Source organism: Mesocricetus auratus, unplaced genomic scaffold (assembly GCF_017639785.1).
Source record: "Mesocricetus auratus isolate SY011 unplaced genomic scaffold, BCM_Maur_2.0 Super-Scaffold_15014, whole genome shotgun sequence".
Taxonomy (NCBI): domain Eukaryota; kingdom Metazoa; phylum Chordata; class Mammalia; order Rodentia; family Cricetidae; genus Mesocricetus; species Mesocricetus auratus.
The window spans coordinates 74,825,753-74,849,043 of record NW_024429186.1 but is presented as its reverse complement, the minus strand read 5'-3'; the positions used below and the strand labels follow the sequence as shown (position 1 = coordinate 74,849,043).

Below are 23,291 nucleotides of genomic sequence, written 5' to 3'. Positions count from 1 at the left end.
CTAACAAGGTCTTGGTTTTCCTTCTGGAGCTCAGACTAGGAGATACAAGATGCAAACAAGTAGTCAGTAGTGATGGTGAGGGTTAGAAATGAAATCAGAATAATGATATGGAGATGAACAGAAGGGCAGATTCCATTCATACTTCAGGAATAGCGAAGTGGGACTTGGTAACTGATCAAATTCAGGACCTGTGGGCATGACAGAGATCGAGGAGACTGCCTAGGTTTCTAGCTTTGACTTGCTGTTTATCAGATTATGAAATACAAGATCAAGTTCACTTGCTACTCTCAAGCACTTTTTCCACAGCATAGTGAGATGAATAAGGTCTCAGCAGGACAGGTGTCATGACTCCGATCACCACCATCATCTATTGTGTATTCATTTGGAGAAAACGACCAAGGTGACTGCCAGAACCTTACAGTACAGGTAAACATTTTCATATTCTACCTTATTCGCCTCAGACTCTCGTTGAACCTGAAGTTCAGAGTTTTTGCTCCATAGGCTGAGACTCACCTGCTCCACCCCACAACGCTAGGGTTACGGCACAAGAGGTCACATTTGGCTATAACGTGGGTAGTAAGGATGTGAATCAGGCTCTTATGCTTGCCTGGCAAGTGCTCTTAATCACAAAGACATCTACCCAAACCCTATTTTTTTTTTTTAATTTTAGGAAACAATATGACATACTAGTTTCTGTTCAAATGAATGGCAAACAGGGATGTTCAAGTCTTGGCCTGATCCTGTCATTTAATTTTGTCTTCATGTGAATCTCAGCAGACATCCATAGCTCTCAGCACAGCATCCAGAGTTTGTCCTAACACCCAAGGGGTAACTTGTACACTGGAGAACTGGCAAGGAGGGTAGTTGCACACTTGGTGCCATTCAGCAAGGGAGCTGTGGATGCCTGCACTCCACCTAATGACTCCTTCCCGTGGAGATTTACAGAGCGGCAAAGATTTCTATTAAATGACTCCTCAGGCCCTTCTGTCTAGGGATGTTAAACACACAGATTGACATTTTAATTAGAACTAGAGGGAAACCTCTGAAAAGAGGTACTTTTGCAGAAATTAAAAGGTGGGCAATTTTACAGGGAAAGACATGCTTGATAACTTAAGTGCCTGCCTAAGAAACAGACTCCAAATGCAATTATTCCCACCTAAAATTTGTGTCCCATTTTGCAGGGTTTAAAAAGAATTCTGATTAAAAGCATGGAATGATAAATTATTAAAGGGAAAATTTAAATGACAAATTTACTTGCTAAAAATGACACAAAAACCAATCATTAAGCTTTCCCAGTCACTGCTGCATATCAAGGATAATATTGGGCTGTTCTGAAGCAGAGAAAAGGACACTTTTGTTCACAACCACTGCAAATTTACTGCTGCTCAATACTTTTGTTGAAAATAAGTTGGAGCCTAAAATTAAGCTTCCATTAGTCACCTGATTCAGTCCTAACACTGGTCCTGGATTAGTAATTTCCTCATAGTTGGTGACGTATTGGGTAAAGGACATTTGGATATTACTGGGAATATGCATGATGGATATTTTTTAAGAGAGAAAATTAGTAGCTATGTAAAACTTACAGAAGCTTAATAACCTTGGACACACCAATTCCATTGGGCAAGGATATATGTATACAAATAAGTCCACTCTCTGTAACACTATCGAAAAGCAAAGCCACTTTATACATTGGTTAACAGGGGGCTGGCTGAAGTATGTAATGTCTGTTCTATGGAATATGTGTGTAGTCACTAAAACATAAAACAACACATGTACTGGTATGAAAGTATCTTTGATAAACAAGAAGAAAGTTGTAGATCTTTTGAGTTTACTAGAACTAGCCTTTTTAAATTAAAAAATGAACTACACTATGTATATTATAAATATGTCAGAAAAAATATGCACCAACATTTATAAGTGCATCTGTGTGGTGGAGGGGCTTTACTATACTTTTTAAATTCTAAATGCCTCTGAATGAACTGTTTGAAGTATTTTTAGTGAATTGTAAGGTAACTAATAAGTGTTTGATGCTTTGTAGGTTTTGGCAAATTTTCAAATGAATTAACCCTTGAAAAAAGTTATTAAAGTTTCCACCTTTATATCTTAAAATGGTATCCCTCTGGAACTTTGGTAACCTGAGACAACACAGCAGTCTGTTATGTAAGAATGGGGTATAGGGATAACCCAATGATAGGTTGATAGGTTGCTTCTAAGATGAGAATTTCACTCATGGAAGTTGGGAAGAAACTGCACTTCATTTCTCTGCTACTGAGATTAAAAAAAAAAAACAACCTAAACTTCGTAGTCAAATCTCAATTTAGTTGTGAAGGTAAAAGAAAGAAAAAAAAAAGCATTAACAAGGACCAAGAACCAAAACCAAACCCCAACTCACATCCACTAAAGAAAGAGAACTTGGCGTGCTAAATTATACACTTAAGCAAAAGGGGGTTTGGTGGATAGTGGTGCAAGACCAAAAGAAATAGGTACTCTATGAGTGGTTTTCAAAGTTTGATTTCTGACCCCTACAGTGGAACTGAAGATAACATCAAAGTCATGTAGATACAAAGTAACTGTGACGACTTTCAACACCCCCTTTAAAATATTCAGTGAAGGCTAGTGTACATTTAATTCTCTTTTCTCTTTCACGGAGAACTCAGGGCTTAAGATCTCCCAAGCTCCACATTCAATTCTGGGGAGCCCAAGGGCCAAAGGATACCTGAGATGCACACACCCTTTCCTATTGGAGAGAACCCCAAAGAGCAAGCGGCAAGTAAGTTTTGGAGAGCGGTGCCCAGTCTCCAACTTGGAGACCCGTCCCAAATTAAAGAAAACACCTTTCCAAAGCCAAACTCAGGAAACTGAGCAGGGCGAATGGCACTGGCACGGAAATAGCTGCTAATCCCAGCATTACAATCACACGTGCGACCCAGACCTGACCCAAACCCACTAGGCGGCTCGGAATCCCAACCCGGAAGATAGCAAAAAGGAGCTTTCCCAGCAGCCGGGAAGGCAGCTTTTCCCATTTTCTCTTCCCACCCATGACAGCCTCAGCCAGGCCATTGCCGTCCGCCCCGCCTCAAATCTCTTTGGGTACCTGCCGTGGCTCTCAACCTGGCACCAAGGTGGTCTCAGAGCTGACCGGCTCTTCAGGTCTGAGCGGGGGGGTGGGCAGATGCACCCCGGGCAGGGAAAAGTGAAGACAAATCGCCCGCACCCAAGGGACGGCGCACTCACCTTCACGATCCACGTCCCCGACTCCACCGCGGACCCCTGCAGCGTCCTCCTGCTGGCCCGCACAGAGCCCCCGGGCCTCCGCAGCAGCCATGACCTGGCCCAGCACAAAGGGGCGAGCCGTGGGCGGGGCGGAGCGAGGGTGCACCAATAGGAACGCGCCTTGGGTGTCCGGTCGACCCAATGGGAGATTTGCTACACGCCGGGGCTATGCCGGGGCTGTCACAATCTGGACCAATAAGATGCGGCGAGCCTAACCTAGCTGCCCCGCCCCTAGCCGCTGAAGCCCCGCCCCCTTGCCGGCGCCCGGGAGAAGACCAAGAACTACAACTCCCGGCATGCCGCGCCGCCGGCGGCGGCGGCGGTCGGGAGGCAGCGCTGGAGGAGCCGCTGACGGGCGGGGGTGCGCCCGCGAGTGCCCCGGCGTGTTCGCTTAGTTCAGTGAATCAGAACAATGACTGCGCCGCCGGGTCCCCGGGAGCGCGTCGCAGGGCTGTGAGCAGCCGCGGCCGGCAAAGCGGCGGGCGGGCGGGCGGGCGCAGCCTCGGCCGTGCGGTGTCAGTGCCGGCTCGGAAGCCCCCGGGCGCGGCAGCTCCTGCCCTGAGCCCGCAGCCCGCGCGATCCTCCGCGCTCCGGGAGCCGCAGCTGCTCGCTCTTTCGGGAGCCGCCGCGCATTGTTGTGAGCGAGCCGGCCGCCGGTGGGGCGCGGGCGGGGGACCGCACAGCCCGGAGCCCCCTCGGCGGGCGCCCTTCCTAGCCATGTGGATACCCACGGAGCACGAGAAATACGGCGTGGGTGAGTGTCCGCGGGCGAACTTTTACCACGCTCCTGTGTCCTTGTCCCCCACGCAGCTCGCTCCGGCGCCAGGCTGTCAAAGCCGGGGTCTTGGCACAGCGCAGCGGGTCCCTGGCCTCCGGCCGAGGGGCGCGCGCCGGGCTCTGGCTCCCCCGCTGCGCACTGAGCGCAGCACCCCGATCCCGCTCCCCGGAACGTCGGGACCGCAGCCTCCCGGGGCTCCGCTGGCGGAGTTTGGAGCAGCGGCGGGGCGTGTTGCGTGTCAAGTTGGACCGGGAGGCCAACGACAGGGTTTCTCTCGGTCCGACCCACGCTGGCCCACGGCTGCAAGGATCTCTTGGGGGTGCTGAGGGGGACCGCGATCCCGCAGCGAGAACACTCCCAAACAGTAGGGAGGCGCGAAGTGCCCGCGCCCGCCCGGGGTCGGCATTCCCGGAGTGTGGAAGGTGGCACCGGCAGCCCCGGTGACAGACGGAGCTCCGGGACGCAGCCTCCTTCCTGCCTTGCCTCCCTTGGTGTCTGGGGGTGTGTGGTGCGGGCGGGGGTTGGTAAATTTCAAATCTGTGCTGCTGCGCTCTTTGGTCCTTGGAGGGAAACCGAGATTTTTATTATTATTATTATTATTTTTTGACAGCGTTTTTTACTTCTGGACACCTTCTCCACCAGGGGATGAGCGCAGTGGGGGGTCGTGGAGGCCGGCCGGAAAGTGATGAGGGAGAGGAGGGTCAGAAAGCCCGGCTCTTGGATGCTGGGAGGCAGCTTTTAGGAGGGGCTACCCTGGCACTGATTTGGGAGAAAAGGGAACCGGATAGCGTTCACTGTTGTGTGCTAAGGTGAACAAAGGACATTAATGTTGACTGATGAATACAGGAGGCTCCCCTCCCTCCCTCCCTTTTCGGGAGGATTTCAGTTCCCATTTTTTTTGTTGTTGTTGTTGGATCTCAGCTGGGTCCCCCCTTGACAGTCACTCCTCTTAGGGTTGAGACTATTAAGAAGCAAGGCTCACTGACAAGCCTGAAGAGGCCAAATGCAATTATAACCTCCCAGAAGCTCTAACAGAAAGAAAGCATTATGGATTTTACTGACAATCTTCATTTCCTTAATGCCCTGTCCTGCCGATTGGCGTTCTTGTTTTTATTGTGGACGGACCTAGTGATTTATATGGTACAGAGATGTGTTTATGTTCTGAATTCATTCTCCTGTCATTAAAAAAAAATGGAAAACCTTTCAGGACAGTCCTAATCACAGGAGATTTCCGCCCCCCCTCCCGCCCCCTCCCCACTTCGCCTGGGAATGGAACTCATCTACCGAAAGGACTCTATGATTAAAGAAAATCATATTCTTTACGTGAGCTTCAGTTCTGGGCTGTGACTGGTTATCAAGACAATAGTTGGTCGCGTACCCACCTTTGAGAAGGGTTTCCAGCTATAAGGTGAGCCCTTGCCAGAGGGCTCTCTCAGAGAGGTGTAGAGAGTGGTTGTTTTCTCTTCTTTCCCTCCTCCTTTAGGGGAATCAGATAACCCCAGCAAGGGAGAAGGCATTTGCCTGTAGGCGGGGAACCAGAGGGCATTGCCTCCTAACCGATCTTGACACCTGGTGTAGGGATCTCAGCCCCATCCCGGCAACACTGTCCCGCTTGGAGTCCATCCCAGACATGGTTTTCTTGCAAGTGTTAAGTTATACAGATTATGGATGACATTTATTTTTCTCGATTTCCTTATGTGCCGGGTCACAGCTGGGGTGCTCGTATCGATTAGTTTTTCTCTCGCCTTTCTTTACAAGCTGTGGGCAGAGGCTTAAAAACCACTCTGGGATTTCCTGGAATGGCAACCGGATATGATCAGTCAAGTGTTTGGGGCTTTCTGCAGACACGTAGACTTGGGAAGCAGAGTAAGGGGAAGGAGGTGAGGGGGTGTGCTTGTTTGGGAAAGCGAGGGGGTGAGATGAGGGGGTGAGATGAGCCGTGACAGTACGAAGAGGGATTCTACCCCAAATTATTGCTGAGGTTCTCATTTATGCAATGTCGAATACTCAAGACTGTTAATCATCTTTTATTATTAAGTTTTGAGCATTTGGCTTGTGGAAAGCTTAGTTGTTTTTGAGAACCCATCTGTTAGGCGGGTGTGTGTTGGAAATTTTGCTAGGATACTTACGTGGGGACTTCTATTTCTCACCATGGTGAGCAGTATTGGGAGCTGCTTAGGTTGCAAAGTCTTTGAACATTTTTTAAATCTGAGGTATGGTTATTACAGAGAATATATATTGTCTTTGGCTCACAGAAGGTACAGAAGTAACTCAATTTCCTTATTCCTATACCTACAGTTTCAGTGTATAGTATGTATTCTTGCAATGATGCCTCTTAAGTATGGTCTTTTATACAAATGTCTATATGACTTATGACTATATATAAAGTAATATAATGAATAAAATACTTACATTCTGTACTAGTAAGATGTATCAGTGTAGACATTCAAGTCTGGGACATAGAAGTTATCTTTAGTGTTGAATTGATGAGTGAGCTTAATAAAATTAACACTAACTCTCTGAAAGTATACCAGTGAGATGTTAGTCCTTAGAGATAAAGAACCTGATTAGGCTGGGCAGTGGTGGCACTTGCCTTTAGTTCCAGCACTTGGGAGACAGAGACAGGAGGATTTCGGTGAGTTCCAGGCCAGCCTGGTCCACAGGCTCCAAAGCTACACAGAGAAACCCTGTCTTGAAAAACAAAAAATAAATACATAAAATAAACAAACAAACAAATAAATAAATAAAAATTGGTTAGTAGCTGAGCTTGGTGGTTGGTATTGTCCTGCTTGTAACCTTAGCTACTTGAAGGCTCAGGAAGCAGATACTCAAAGGCAGACTACAGGCTAGCATGATCAAGTTAGCAAGACCTAGTACAAACACACACACGCACACGTAGGCACGTACGCACGCACGCACGCACGCACGCACATGCATAAATGGCTGAAAATAAGCTGAGTGGAAGAACTTCCCATAGACGCGGTCCTAGATGCAATCCCCAATATTGCCAAGAGAAAAAGGCAGAGGAGGCGGCTCATTAGTCCAGTGTAAGAGCAAGGGTGTAATGACAGGTAGAACCATCAGCCCCTGTTCTCACCTACACACTCATGTCCCCTGTGTTTCTGGAGGCACTTAGTCTAACCCGTCTCTGGAGTGAGTGCTACCCAAGGTCTTTTACCAGGACCACTTCTGCAGAGTTCTTCCACCAAAATATGTCCTTCGTTACAAAACATCACCAAGGGGCAGCAAGTGCTAACTAGAGATGCTTTTTGTTGTGATGCGTCCCACATGGTTTCAAACTAAAATCAGGAGTCGGCAAATGCCTGGTGGAAAGCTGCCAGCATCCAGATGATTGCTGCTGTCTTTCTCAATCTGCTTGATTCTGTTTCTCTGGGACGGGCTCCACGGGCAATGACTCCAGTACTCTTGATCACCGCCTCCTCCATGCCCTGCAAGCCTCTGTGTGTGTCTGCATGTCCTCTGCTCTTGGGCTGCATATGGTGGTGGGCACTGGTTAGATGGAAGTCAAAGGCACGGCTTGTGCTCATCTGCTCACCACTGGGGCACACCAGTCTGCTGAGAGCCAGTGTAGCCTGTGAGCCTCAGGCTCCTCCCTCTCAACCTAGGTAGATGTCTTTGTGAGCCTGCTTAAGTTAGCCGGAGAATAGGGGCTAACACACCAAACAACAACAACAAGAGCCCCAGTGATCCTTACAGAACCCAAAATCCCAAGCTAGCTGCTCAGAAGGTCCTGAATGCCATTTTAAAAATGAAGCATTACAGTCCTGACTTCACTGACCTTCACGGATAATCGTCTTGTCTTCCGTCTTTCTCTGAATCATGTTCCTTGGTAAAGTGTCTTCAAATTCAGAGGAAGAGGCGCACCCTCTCTCTCTCTCTCTCTCTCTCTCTCTCTCTCTCTCTCTCTCTCTCTCTCTCTCTCTCTCTCTCTGGTGTTTAGGATCTTTAGCCTACTTCCCTTCGGAAGGGCTCTTTGATGGTCGCTTGTGTGGGAGTTAGGAGGATGTGTACCTTTCCTCTTGGCTTTTGTCAATTTTCTTGCTGCTTCTTGAAACGATTCCTATTGGTGCTACTGTATTGTAGACAGATAATATAGAGCTAAGTAGTTTGAGACTGTTGGGCACTTTGAGCCTGGTGCAGGCTCTGTACTGCAAGCCAGAAGAGGAGTTAGAAGGGCTTAACCGGTGTTCCTGATCTAGCCTCCTGCGGCAACAACCAAGGGAAAAAATGGTTTCCTTCCTTTGGTCACTGTCCTATGTGATGATTCTTTCATGAGGTCCCCATGGTAACAGAGATGCTGTCCTTCCCTTCCAGTCTTGATTCTCTTTAGAAGCTGTTATAGTAGTACCATAAAGATTACAAAACTTCGAGAAACAGACGTTTCCTGTTTGGAGCTGTATTCATTACCATAACACTTTCAGAATTGTCTTTCATAATGTATGTCCAAGTTTTCCCCATGCTGACTTCATGTTATGAGCTCATATATCAGAAAAATACTTAGCTAAAGCAATAAAAAATACTGTAGGATAGCCTACCAATACAACATTTCATTTTTGAAAAATGTGAAAAAGTTTTATGTGAGCCTGTCCTTTGAAGCAGAGCAATAATTTGCCCTTCAGAGATGAGGAAACAATATCATTTATTTTGTCTGAAAAGCTTTAAATCTTGCACTATCATCCTAATAGAAATAATGAATTTCCTGCCCTGCTGTATACTAAGAGCCTTCTAGAATCACTTCACACACACAAGGGAAACCACATTCCACATTAGCTAGTCTTTTTCATTAAAGCCGGTCATTAAATTGATTCAATGACTTATTAATGGCTCCTGACCCATAGCTTGGAAAATACTAACTGTGATGCCACATGTATGAGACTGGTTGTATTAGAAGCAAGTCCTTGTTAGGTTTCTGTCAAGTTTTTTACATGGTGTTAGCATGGAGTTTTTATATATTTTTTCTTTTTCTATTTTCGTGTATGTGCACGCATGTATGTATTTGCATGTTTTCTGTCTGTGTGGCACACTTAGCATGTATGTATTTGCATGTTTTCTGTCTGTGTGGGCACACTTAGCATGCTCAACTGGAAGCCCAAGACTGATGTCAAGACTATTGCCCTCTTTTCACCTCCAACTCCTCCCGAATCCTCCTAACAAACTCCTCTTGAATTAATGACGTGTGTGTGTGTGTGTGTGTGTGTGTATCTGTGTCTGAGCCCAGTTAATGTTGCCTTTACTTGATACATGTTTAGGATTGACCCTTACGATTGGAGTCTCATCCCTACAAACAACCAACCTTCCAGCAGCTGGTTCGTACTCTGTCAGCAGCCACTGACTTCAGGTCTTCATTTAGGATTGTGGACTTGTGAAATTTCTCCCATACACTGACGTGTGGACTGGTATGGTCTTTGCAGGCTTTTTGTAGGTAACCTATTGCTAAGAGTTCATAGAAGCAGTATCCCACCATAGTCTAGAAGACATTATCACATTACAGTTGTCCCAGACCTCTGGCTCTTACAAGCCTTTTGAGCCCTCTTCCTCCATATCCTTTAAGCAATAGGTATATATAGGGGCTGTGTTGTAGACTGAAGACCCCACAGTCACTTACACTCCATTCTGACCTGCTGTGAGTCTCCTCAGCAGTCTCCCTCCACTTGGAAAAGACGTTTCTTAGGCGAGATGTGAGAGCCGTACTTATCAATGGAGGTAGGGATGCATAGTTTGAATGCAGTTGGGAACTGTAATGTGGTAGTAACAGGTTCTCCCATAGGGCTTGTGATCTCTCTAGCCACAGGTTCTTGACTAGGTTTGCAGTGTCAGGCCTGAGTTCCCTCCACTAAACAGGCATTAGGTCCAACTGGATAACCCTGGTTGCCCCAGAAACGCAGATGCCACCGTCACCCTGAGGATGCCCTCCCAGCACTGTCCTCGTGGTTCTCAGGCTTCGCAGTTAGTTCTCTTTGCAGCTTGCATAGCACCTTCCAGCACCAGGAGAACTAGCTCGCAGGGAGGAGGCTTCCAGGTCAGGGCTGCCTTGATTTTTTCCCCAAGTTCTGTGACTAAAGTATGTGGTGTCTTTAGCAATGGACTGTCGTTTTCATGCTTAGGCAGGCGGCTGGGCCTATATGATTTTGAGTTTCCTTTGTGTGCCTTTCTGCCAGGGTCCTTCTTAGTGCACTTGATCTCAAAGTGGGGGGACTCTTCACGTTATTCTTTTGGCAAAGCTGTCTTCTCCCTACATAGAAGATACTTATAACACCTCTCCTGAGGCATACTGCTAATGGCAGGTGTGCTGGCTAGTTCATTAAGTTGTCACAAACTACAGTCATCTGGGAATAGGGAACCTCAACTGAGAAAATGCCTCTATTCGATTGACCTATGAGCTTCTATAAGAGCATTTATCTCTCTATCTATCTCTCTATCTCTCTAGCTCTATCTCTATCTCTCTATCTATCTATATCTCTCTCTATCTCTCTATCTCATCTATCTCTACCTCTCTATCTCTCTATCTCTCTGTCTCTCTATCTAAGGAAGAATGGTACAAAAGTTAGTAAAGAGCTGCTACCATAACTGGTGAGTCGTAAGTACCTGGACGGGTTAGCAATTTTCAGCGTGGCCAGGTGTGGATGGAGCAGTGCCGTGGAACAACTCTTTGAGCCCAGGAAGGGCATTCAGAAGGTTGAGGGACAGAGATCAAAACTTTGAGGCCAGGGACTCATAGGGAGACTTTGTCTTAAAAAAAAAACAAAAAACAAAAACCAATTAGATCAAGAAACCAATTAACCAGCCAACCAACAAAATGTGGATGGAATCTGAGAGCTAGTTAGGAAATAAACGCAATAGGGCTTCATAACTGAACACGAGGAGTTGGAGAAAAAGCTTAGGATATTGTCCTAGTGAGCTGGGGGTAAAAATACCAAAGGCAGGTAGTCAACAACAGAAAGTTAATTCCCACTTTGCTGGAGAGTGGAAGTCCACAAACAAGATGCTAGCTAAGTCCAGAAAGAGCTGGGATAAGAAGGTGCATGGGGTGGGGTTTGGGGTGTTAGATGAAAGGTCTGCAGAGGGATTGGGATAGGAAGGCTGGTGGGGAGGGGTAGGAGAAAGCAGTCTGCTACTTGTCTTTGAAAAGTGACTGTCCTCTTCTGGTATCTGTGGGTGATGGGGAGAAGAGTGGGAGAGTAGATGATGAACGGCTCCTAAGCAGTGGTACCCTACATGATGACTCAGAGGTGGGATCTTTGCATTGGAGCTGGGCACATCAGCCAGCCTTTGAACAAACACCTGAAGTAGACGGCACCGTGCCTGCCCTTATTTCTAGCACTGCCCTTAGTTAGCGAGTGTGAAGAGGTTTAAGACTCGGGCTACATTACCTAGTGGTCACGTTTGCATCCTTAAGCTTGAAGGGGGGAAAGCCACTAAAATCTGAAACAGGTACACCACACAAAGGAGTGAATTAAAACGAGGCTTTCTTTCTCAGCTGGTGAGGGAGAGAGGAGAGCATGACATTTACACAGAGCTTGTGAGGACTCCTATGCATGTGTGTTTGTTCCTTTCGAGCATTCCAGTCTCCTGTGAATATGCAAAGAGAAAAACAAGCAGGGGTGGTGGTTGGAAGAACCCTTCAGCCTATGAAATTTTAACACTTACCCTGTGCAGTTGACAATCTCATCCCCCAAAGTTGTGAAACATTTTTGTAGACCAAGTAGTTTACTGTTCATCCTTATGTGATCATCAACTGGACATTGACCTAAAAATATCTACCAGAAACCTGGCAGAGAAATAGTGATTTGGTTCCTTGTCTTTATTTCTTTCAAATGAAAGAATCTTGCCTGTCATTGGCAACAGAAAGCAGACAGGTTTGGGAACATGGGCATGCATGCATGGGCAGGCAACTAAAAATAGCCTGGACAGAACAGTATCCTGCACCTGGGGAGGAGGTGTCTGTTCTTCATCTTTCTCAGACAGCCAGAATTAGTGGAGAGGTTTGTGAGCCTCCTTGGCTCAGGGACTAGCCAGGCTCTTGAAGAAATACAGAAACTTAAAACCTGAAAAAACAGTTCTGCCAAGATGCGGAAGAGATTGCCTAAGTTTCCTGCAGAGGTCTGTGTGAAAAATCTTAAGAATAATGTGGGGGAAACTTCTACAAAATTGTACATTTGCTAGAGCAGTGGCATGCCTTTAATCCTAGCACTTAGAAGGCAGAGGCAGGCAGATCTCTGTGAGTTCAAGGACAGCCTAGTCTACAGAGTGAGTTCCAGAACAGCTTTAGCTGTTACGCAGAGAAACCCTGTCTCAAAACAAACAAACAAACAAACATTGTATGTTTAGTACTTCTATCAGTGGTGTATAGAATGTGATTCAGAACCCTAAATATATGGTTTTTGTCCTTAAGTGAACAGGGAAATTGTGTGTGTGTGTGTGTGTGTGTATTGTCATATATATAGTATATAGAGGTTATTTTAAGTTTAAAAAGAGGAAAATACTTAGGAAAAGAATTGGAAAGCTAATATTGTAACCAACAGCTACAAATGACATAGCTTTAAAGGAACTTCCTAGTTTTTAAGTAATTTCCAAAATTGACATGAATTTCTTTTATGATCCAAAAACAATTATACAGACCCTTTAATGAAGGAAGCACCATTTCATGGATAGGTTTTCATTTCAGGATCAGAGGTGAGAAAGTGGCTTTCCTGGCTGTGCCAGGTTAATACTTGGGATGCTACTGCCCGGTCGTTTCCCAGCGAAACTTTGCTTCCACATGGCCTTGGGACATAAGACTTTGGGGAGGAAAAAGTCTTAGCCCATTTTTTAAAAAATGGCTTCAAATGAATTCATCTGGGATAAAAATGCTGCTTTCTGCTTGGAGTGCTTGCCCAGAAGTCTGATGGTGGTGGCCCCATTCCCTTTGCATTGCTCTGTCACTGTCCTGAGAGACTTGTGGGCCTTGGATAATTCATGCAAGAGAAGCCTTTCAGTAGAGTCAACAACTTTGAGAGGTTACAATTTAGAGGGAATGATTGCTTATGCGTGAGTATTATGTCCGCAATGTGTTCCCTCCCAATTCAAGTGTTGAAGCCCTAACTCCCAACATGGCTGTATTTGGAAAAAGGAAGTAATCAAGATTAAATGAAGTCCTAAGGGTGGGGATCGAGACTCAAGAGAGCTCTCGAGATGTCTTCATGCTCTGGAGAAGTGACTGGAGCACACCGGGTGACACTGTTCAAGCCAGGAAGAGTACTGTCGCCTGCAGCCAGCCTAGCTGGGTCTCTCCTATGACATCCTTCCTCTGGAACTGGAAGCATGAGTGCCACCAAGCCTGCACGTTTCTGTTCTGGCAACTCAGGCTAAGACAGAAAATTAGATGAGTTTAGGCATCACGGGACAGAGACAAAGAAAGCAGAAGCAACATTCTTGGCCTCCGTGGACCCCATGTAGACCTTTTCCGGGCCAGAAACCCTGTTCCCCTGACTCTACCCCAGGCACTGACTTACTGTTGTCAGGGTCTTGAGATGTCCAACCCCGGATAACTGCCTTTGTATTACTTGAATGATGTTAGCTTTATGTTTATTTGCAGTTTTGCCGAATTGGTGATAGTCTTGGGTTGTATCACTTTGGGTCCCCCTCAAAGCACAGCAGAAGATGGTCTTCAAGTGTTTCACTTTCCATGCTACATAATAAAAAATGGGGACAACTGGGTTAACCATCTAGGTTGGCATTAAGACAGCAAGAATTTGGGCCGGGGGCATCATCTGAGGTGCCCCCTTGTGTTGGAAAAACCTGGCTGTAGAATGCAGCACCATGAAGAGATCAGAATTTGGAGGATTGCTTTTTTCCATTTTGCTATCCTTAAGTGTGTGCTCCTGAGTGTAATTAATATAACCTTCTATAGGTTGTATGGTTTTAGTCTCAGTGACAAGTATGAAGGTGAATTTTGTGGCACATCAGTAAAGAAAAACTTGGGATATTATTAATGTCATGTACCTACTGTTAATAAAGCAGGGACTGTTTGATGGGTATCCTCAGAGGTATAGCACTATAGTGAAGGATCTAGGATAGTTTAATTTATGCAACGTCTCCTCAAAGTGGGTATTACCTGCATTTATATTTCAGTATTCACGTACTGTAGCAGCATTGCAGGAACACGGAGAAGTCAGCATAAAGATTAAGGCCGATCCTTCAAACTTTACAATGAGAATCAGGACTTGGGATGGTGATGCTATTCATGTCCGTTCCTGAGGAAGCTGCCCTGTGGAGGGAGTGTCTCATATCCTGAAGAACTCTGAACTTGTGCAAGAGAATGGGAGTTCTCCTTTGAAAATACGCCTGTAGGCGTGAGTCACCAGCTGCTGTAATTGTCTAGTATAAACACCTGAGTGGAACTGTACTTTAAATAGTTGGAAATCTTTTTCCTCTTCCTCCTGAGTGACTTCCTCTCCTACCCCCATTCCTGTCACCTGACCTAGCTTGGACAATGGTTTGTCTTTTTTTTTTTTTTTTTTTTTTGGAGTTTCTAACTCCCAGTGGAGGAAGAAAACAGGATTTAGTATTGGTTCTCCTTCAAGAGACTTTTGAACTGCAAATAAAACCTCTGGTACATGTTTAAATTACAGAAAAGTAGGTTTGAGCAGACAGAGGGGAAAAAAAAAAACCAAACAACCAAACAACGAACTTAAGATGAAAGTTTAAAGCAGGTAGGCCTGTTGGTTAGCACCATGGATACGTTCAAGCCCTCCGGCAAGCTGTTTGCTCAAGGGGATGCAGCTGGGAAGGGCTTATATTTAGAAAAGCAGGTGAATCAGAGCCCTCTTGCCTACAAGACCCCAGGCTAGAATCTGTAGACACAGCCCGAAGGCTTTGGGGTTCTGTGCACTGTGGTAGAGAAGTTGCTAACGTGCTTCACTTTACCGTCTGTCCGTGGTAACAGCAGTGTGTGAAACCAGCTTGTCCTTTTGCTCTCCTGTAGACTTTGATAGGCTAGGCCATCCCGTGCTGTGCACAGTGGTGTTGCTGGAGGGGCCTCTGGCAGGATCAGCCCTTGGAGGCGGGCGACAGTGAGATCCAGGGACTAAACTGTCTAGTGCCTGGAGGAAATCAAAGCGTGTCTGAAGAGGTCGGGATGGACGCCAGAGTAAGGCCCAAGCCTTCGGTGACTCAGGGTAACTGTGAAGAGCAGAGGAAGAAGGAAAGCGAGATCATGTGACTTCATAGTCTTAGAGTCCCTGAGCTCAGAGGCCTGTGTGTCTGCCGTGGCAGCCCTCACTCCCCTCAGACCTGAGACTTCTCACTCTGCTGTGTGCCCACCCAAGGAGCCTCGGCCTGTGTGGCCAAGGAGCTGGTATGCTAGAGAGACACCCATTTAGCTAACTTACTGCTGAAGCCTCCTCATTTGTCTCCTTCCCACACTTCTATCTGTCTAGCACAAGCCACCTGAGCTGTTTAAAAAGCAGCTATGTTGAAGTGCATCATTTTTTGGGGGGGGCTTTAGTGTTTGCCTTCCCGGTGAGGATTGAGATTCCAAAGTCTTTCATGTATGGGGCTCTTTTTAAATTGGTCCTGTCCTATCCACTGTGAACACTTCTTCCTCCTGTCCCCTAACCCTCACAGGGACTCAGTATCTGCTCCTCAGAGGTACAGCCCCGTCCAAGAACTCAAGACCTCTGCATTTGCTGGAATTCTGCTTGGGCCAACCATCTCTCTCCCAAGTTTTTACCTGGCAGATGGAACTGCGAAGTCTCTTGAAGACATTTCCTGTACTGACATCCCCCCTGTACCTCACATCCGTGTCCTGCAGCTGCTTCTGCCAGCCTCTTGTTCATGTTTGTCACTGTCTAGTGGAGCCCTGAGACTAGAGATGGTGGGCTGTTGTCTGGCTCTGATCCCTTTAGGGTGGGCACAGAGCTAACCCATGACATGTATACTGCATGTTGATTGGATGCATGAATTGGCTCTTTGGCTGAAGAGGGAGAAAGATCCAAGCTCAGTGTTGGGTGGTTCTTGGTTGTCACTCTTTCCCAGCGTACCGAGAGTGGACAAACCATGATTTGAGCAGATGAGGACTGACCGTTCAGGGCAGCAGGCCCCACACTCTTAAGCGTCAGTTGAACCTGAGCAAGACAGGTGATGGTCAGAGAGGTGCATGAAATTCAACACATGAGTCTCTTCCTTATGTGTCCACATAAAATTACTGTCTACCAAAAAATCCATCTAGAGAATAAAGACAAGTCTACCAGGGCTACTTCACACAGAAACATGCTGCTAACCCCTGAACTTCAGACACAGGATCTATTTCATTTACTGTTGGTACCTTCTAGTGTGAGTGTACCCCCTTTTTTTGTGCATGTTGTCATTTTTTGGTTAATGAATAATAAAAGTGTAAAAAGATTTTATTTGAGCTTATACATGCAAGCCTAAGTTTTTTACTATAATATTTACAAGTAAAGTCTTGATTAAAAAAATTCTTTGGCAGCTGGGCTCTGTCTAAATGCTGTAAGATGCTCTGTCACATGCTCTGGCCATCTTATAACTGGAACTCACACAATCTCCTGCAGATCCCAAATCTCTGATGTTCTTCATGCTCCCTGCAACTTGAGGACCTTCTCCTAAGCTTTTGCTTAGGGGTATCCCAGGGCTGCTTCTTTATTAAAACAGAAACAGAAAACACTTAACAAATATGATGATATCGACTAGTCATCAGGAGAAGAGTGTTGTTACTCTACTGAATGACCAAAAAAAAAATACAGAAATATACAGCATGCTAAATAAACAAACAAAGGAAACTAAAGCAACAACAAAACCACCGCCATTATTTATTGCTTCTGGTTTTTTATATTGTCTTAGTAGGGCAGCTGTATTCGGTGGAACGTTTATTCCCACGTGGTCTGTCACACAATATGGATGCCATTGCAGGCTATGATTGACATGTGATGGCTGCATTTGAGGACAGACTGGGTAGCAGAGACGCCTTTCAGGTGTATGGTATAGTATGACATTGGCTTGCAGGAATGCTGTTACTGTTTTCGTGAACATCGTCAGTGGAAAAATGTGAATTTTCTAGGAGCAAATGACATTTTGTGGGCTTTATGCTGTAAGGTTCTATACAAGAGTTTATTTAAACAACAAATAATTTTCCTGTGAAAAATCAAAATTTGAAAACTACTGACTTTGTCAGACTACTCTGAAACAATACTGGAGTATTACAGATAATAATTTTGCATTCTGTCCTGGTAAGCTTTGAAATAACCATGTTTCTCCTGTTGAAATGACCCGAGGAGGTAATATAGAAATCTTTTCCTTCATGTGATCTTCTCTTTTTAGATAGTTACCATTTGCAGAGGTTACCAGGAGTTTATCCTATGAAAGGAAGAGCCTGGGGTTCTAATTTTGGTTCTTTCATAATAATGGTATAAACCCAGGCAAAGCATTTATCTTCTTAGGGCCTCGGCTGGAAAATGAGAGAGTTGCATGAGGTGATTCCTGTGTTCTCCGATTCTACGGGCAGACCAACAGGATGTCGGTGCAGTGTCTGGAGTAGTCTATACCCAAAGGGTTTTGTGTTCAGGGATGGGAGGCACAGTGGATAAGCTATTTATCGCTTGGCTTGTGTCAGTCTCCTCCCTGACAGATGTGACATCTGCCATGATGGTGTTGCCTTGACCTCTGAGGCAATCCTAGAGAGTCTGGGCCAGTGAATTTTAGGATTCGATATGTACTATATAGATTCCATTTCTCCCTACCAATTTTTCTTCTCCACCTAGTAAGGCAATGCCAGTGTAGTCAACGTACTCATGTGGTAGGCTTCGATTCTATTTTTGAGACGCATTTGAAGAAAATATCGGTTAGTGGGGTCAGTTTGGAAATAATTTCATTTCTTTTTTTTCTGAAAGGTTTTCTTATTATTGGAGAAGAGCCCAGGAATGAAATATATTAGTTAACTGTCAAGAAACAAAGAATCACTGTAGATCTCATTCCATGTCCAAATTACAGCACTCACCAGCCACACTGTGCAAGGCTGGTCAGATTTCACTGACTGCGTGCAGTTACTCCTCTAATTGGAAAAAATTAGGACTATTAATCATCGTGACACAAAGCAAAATGTCACCATGGCATGACATTCTTATTTTCCACCTGAGAGACGGTAGCTTCCAAGAGTAAAATCATTCTCTGTGGTTGCCTCTCCCTTGCATTTCCTTCCTGGCTATGGTTCCCTGAGTAGAGGAGACAAAGGCTTGCAAAGCCGGGAGCTGGGAGGGGAAGAAGCCCTCCTTCATTTCTATTCCACAGCAATAGCTGCGAAAATGAAAACGGGAGGGCAGAGCTGAGAAGCCCAGGGAATGTAGCTACTCCACAAAGACTTTGGAATCATTTGTGTGGAGGCAGTTGATGGAGACAAAGTCTCATTGGGTACGGGCCCTCAGAGTGACAGAACCCTGAATTTTCAACCCTCCCCAGATTAAATCAGAAAGGAAAAAAAAATGTCTAAAGCAATTTACCAGGATTTTCTTGTGAGGGTTATAATTTTCTAACGATAGAAGTAATCATGGTTGGAGCACAGGAATTCTCTTGGTATTGAGTTTTGTCACTTCTTATTGTTTTGGAATACTTAGAATTGATCTGGATCGTTTCACATTTTAAGCAGAATTAAAAGAAAACTATGTCATGCTTAGCTTTTGGAAATATTTTTTTCCTCCAGGTATTATTATTAAATACCCTAAAAAAAATGAAGTAAAAATAAGTATTTGTACAGCAATGCCCAGGGAGGTGCTTGTTCTTTCTTTTACATCTTTTTCTGAAAGCATGGAATGTGTGCTGGCTGGTGTCAGTTTAGTAAATAAACAACCTCGTCTAATATGTCACTGAAACGTTGCCGCACTCCAACTTATGAGTATTCCAAACAGAAACTTGTGTGTGTGCTGGCGTGAGTGTGTGAGTGAGTGTATGTGTGTGTGTGTGGGGGGTATTTCGGAGGAGGAAAACTACTGTGGCATGTCTAGAGAATGTAAATTGAAATGTGACACTTTTCTTAGGTGTGTCATTAAGCACAATGGGAAGACTCCCAACTGATCAGGTCACCGTATTTTGTGACGAAGTAAACGAGAATTGGCAGTGACTTGTTTTATAATAGTAGTAAGCATTTACTGAGCTTGCATCTTTTCTTCCAACACCCATTAGAACTGCATGGTATGTGTACTTATTCCTACTCTCATTTACCAAGGAGAAACTGAGGCCCAGACATTTTGCCTACTCTCTCCAAGATCACCAGTGTAATGAGTTGTAAAGTTGGGATTGTGGTTGGTTCCTAGGTCCAGTGCCTCGAGCACCATTATGGTGTCTCTGGTCACATTTTTGTTGCTCCTTTGTATTGTTTTGGTCCCTTGGTGCTTGTGCAGGAGTTGAGAGTGTCTGGTATGTAAAATGACGTGACTGACAGAGGAGTTACGTTGCATGTTGCAGCAGTGTTATCTCTACTGAGACTGCACTGGGATTCAGCAGTGTCCCGTTGCTGCTCTCTCTGACTGGGAAGCCTGTGGTTCTAAAATCCCTGGGCGGAGCTAAACCATTGAGAACCTAATGGTGTCCCAGGCTGGCACTGTAGCAGGGCTCATTAGAAGGGAGTACGGGCTGAGACTCAGAGAGCAGAATGTGCTACCAAGAGACTGGGCCTTGAGCCACCTGCCCTCAGTGTCTAGCTGCGAGGTGTCTGTGCTACAGCCAGGGATGGCAGATGCCGTTCCGTCTTAAAATAGTCCATTATTTATCAGGTGATCTGCAAAAGACTGGATTCCTGTTAGAAAAGGTAGCTTCGGACTGCATTTTAATGTGGGTGGGAGTTGTCTGAAATCAGAGTCCAGAGAAGTGGAGGAAAAACCTTGCCTTGTTCTTTAGGGATGGACCTGCCACAGTTGTAGCGTTATGGTCAGCTAAGTGTTTTATTTCAAGTGACCTTTGGCCCAAGTAGCTTACTCTTGGTGACACACGTTCTGACTTCCCTGCTAGACAAAATATGACTTGGATGCTTACATCATCACTTTTCCTGTGTATAGAGTGATAGAACTGTTCCTTTATGTGTGGTGTTTTACAATTGGGAGGGCTTTCTCCCTTGTCCTGTGTGATCCCTTTAGCCTCCAGGAGGTACATAGACTAAGATGCTCCTTTGTCAGTGATGACAGTTTAGGCACAGAGAATCAGCTGACGGCTGGAGTGCAAATAAAATGTGACAGGCCAAGACAGCCCAGCCCTGCTGTCTGAAGCATGATCTCAGTTTGTTAGCGGGACTTTTCTTTCTTTCTTTGCCTTTGTTTTCTTCATCGAAGAGATCCCTTTTCATGCACTGCAGTCTGATTATGCTTTTTGCCTCCCTGACTCGTTCTAGATTCTTCGCACCTCCCTCCGCATCAAACTCCATGCCATTCTTTTCCCCACTCTTTGAAAGGCAAACAAAAACTCCAAGAAACACCCCGTCACACCCACAAAGACACAAAATCAGAAACCACAGTGTACAAGCAAAAGACCAGTAAGGTAAAGAATTCCCAACCAAAGCAGTATGAGGCAAAAACCTCTATTACACCAATACCACTGAATCAATTTTCTGTTGGTCATCCTCTGGCCATGAGACCTATCTTGAAGCGTGGTTAATATATCCAGTGAGACACCATTGGAGAAGACTAATTTTTCCTTTGCAAGTGGGTACAAGTTATAGATAGCATCTTGGTTAAGGGTGGTAGTCTACGTCTACTTCCCCCTCTTAGGCCTGGGACTCTGTGTGGCTTGAACCCTTTGTGTGACCTGTGTGTGCTCCTGCAGTCTCCGTGAGTTCCTGTGTGCATCCGTCTTGTTGTGTCTGGAGGACACTGTTTCCTTGAGCCATCCATCCCTTCTGTCTCTTACAGCCTTTCCGCCTCCCTCTTCCCTGAGCCTTGAGGGGAGGGTTTGATGATGACATCTCCTTCCGGATCGAGTACTTACTTTTTATACTGGAACAAGTTGGCCCTGTAGCACACCAATATACCCGTGTATTTCTACATCAAATAGTAGATCATCCTGCTTGGCAGTTTCCACCTTCTGGTGAGAGCAAATGTGAATAGCCCATACATCGAATAGTGCAATCTGCAGCCCTCCACATTGCCAGAACAATGTGTACCAGGCACTTTCTGAGTATTATTACTGGTTGGTAATGGACTCCACATCATTTTTTTGAGCCCATGTCATTCCTTTTTTGTAAAGTATCGTGGAGGGTCCTAAGCTTTACTTTCCTGTCCAATAAACAGGAATGATAGTTCGTGCTGACTGTATCTGCAGTATACTTGTCATAATCAAATGACATCATCTTTATAAGGCTCTGAAAATGATCAAGGGCTTTACAAGCCCCAAGAATTATGGAGGTTGTTGAGTTCAAGATGAAGTTGGCAACAGTCAGAGTAATTAGTTATAAGATAATCTATGACCTTTTCTAGACCCCTTCTGCAAACTCTGGGGGTAGATGGATCACATTGTGTGGGCTTGCTGGAGACTGAAGGGGCTGGGACCCTTCTTAGGCCTCTGGAAGACCTGCTTATGTTTCTGGGAGCCTGTGTTCGGGGCAGATGACCATAGAAACACAGACCTATAGTCAGGAAGGAGTTGGCACTTGGTTTCTAGGGGTCCGCAGGGAAGGTCATTGCCATGTTGTTTGAAACTAGCCAAAAGAATAATGAATAGTGGCCGGTGATTTCTGTTTAAAAAGGCAAAAGAATTTAAAAAAATGAAATATGTGCTCTGTTAAACTTCAGATTAGTTTGAGTTGAGGATGAGGTGGGGACTCTTGCTACCCTGGGAATCAGTTCCTCAAAGCTGTACCCCTAGGAGGTGCCCACTGAACATGCAGAGAGGGGTGTTTGGGAAAACTGGCACCCTGGCAGTGCACAGTGGTATAGGGACACCAGACTCTGTCCTAGCTGTTAGGTCTCCACTAGTAAGCGTCCAGTTGTCAGGCCTTGTAAAGCTTAATAACTCATCCACCTAAGTGTGTGTCGGTCTGTGCATTAGGAATGTGCACTTGCCTCCAGCCCAGAGAGAAGCACTCCAGTCACAGCTAACCTGCCTATGGAAGATTCTCGAGAGGAAATTGGTGGTTATGGCTTAGGAGAAGAAGGTTGACTGTGGTAAAAGCGTGCAGAGAGGAAAGGCCCCCAGAGGTGGGCAGGCCTGGAGAAGGTGAGGGATGACTCAGTCAGGGTAAGAAGTTGTTGTGGGAGCCACTGAGATGAAGGGATCGAGAGAGGCTGTATTTGGATAAAGGAGCAGCCTAAAGCTACACTTATGTGGCTGAGAAGGTCTGTGTGGCCCTACGCATTTCCAACATTTCAATACTGCCCTGTGTGGCTGTTACAGTACCTTTCTTTAGTTAAATTGGTGGTTCTCAGAGTGGTTGAATACCCCTTCCAAACACACACGCACACGCGCACATACACACACACACAGAAGTCACTCAGAAACACTCCCAACCTTTATTGCACATGACTAGCGAGGCTTCTTGGCCTTCTCCAGGCAGAGCTGCCCCATCCCACAAGCCTATGACATACTTTCCATCATGTGACAAGGTAGCAAGTGCTTCCAACAAGGTATGAAATCCAAGATCACATGGCTCTTAGGATGTCAGCAGACAGATGCTCAAGTATTTTTCCATGTGTATCTGTTTGAATTTCTTTTGCACTTTCGGGCCTCCATGTCTTATTGATGCTTTATAAAAGTCTAGGTAATAGCTTCTGTTGATAGCATCTTTCTTGAGACCTGGTATGTCTTCCCAAATGGAGGACACCTCAATAAAGAAACACTCAGGTGCTGTCTCCTTCCCTTATTTCCCCTTGTTTCTCACATTCTTGACAATCAACTGGTGGGCACGAACGGTTGCATGGGCCTGGCCTGGCTCCTTCCTCTCAGGAGATGTGCCCTCCACAGAGAGGCTGCAGTCTGATTGGTAAGATCGTGATAGTGTGAGAAGCCTGTGTCTTTGTGACTGAGATATAGTGCAGGGGGTTGTTAGCTGGCCCCTGTGGACAGTGATGTGGTTTGTGTGCAGTATGAAGGGAGCAAGTGGCAGCTGGAAGCCAGCCAGAGCTCCGCTGGGTCCAGCCAGCTGTGATAGGGCCCACACAGCTCCTTTGGCTTGTTTGAACAGGGACATTATATAGTCCTGTGGCCGCCCTGTTACACGACTCCAGAATGCACCATTGTGTTCCCAGTG

The 23,291-nt window shown here is 45.7% G+C and overlaps 2 protein-coding genes across 2 annotated transcripts in view; one reads left to right on the top strand and one right to left on the bottom strand.

Moving 5' to 3' along the window:
* Znf277 (zinc finger protein 277) overlaps window positions 1-3,379 on the bottom strand; it is a 109,922-nt gene extending 106,543 nt beyond the window's left edge. Inside the window, exon 1 of the mRNA XM_013117845.3 lies at window positions 3,235-3,379. Within this exon, the coding sequence (XP_012973299.1) occupies window positions 3,235-3,325 (91 nt within the window). The 5' untranslated portion in view covers window positions 3,326-3,379. The remainder of the gene's footprint in view (window positions 1-3,234) is intronic.
* Window positions 3,380-3,561: 182 nt separating this feature from the next.
* Dock4 (dedicator of cytokinesis 4) overlaps window positions 3,562-23,291 on the top strand; it is a 370,554-nt gene continuing 350,824 nt past the window's right edge. Inside the window, 1 exon segment of the mRNA XM_040743206.1 lies at window positions 3,562-4,027. Coding sequence (XP_040599140.1) covers window positions 3,991-4,027 — 37 coding nt within the window. The 5' untranslated portion in view covers window positions 3,562-3,990.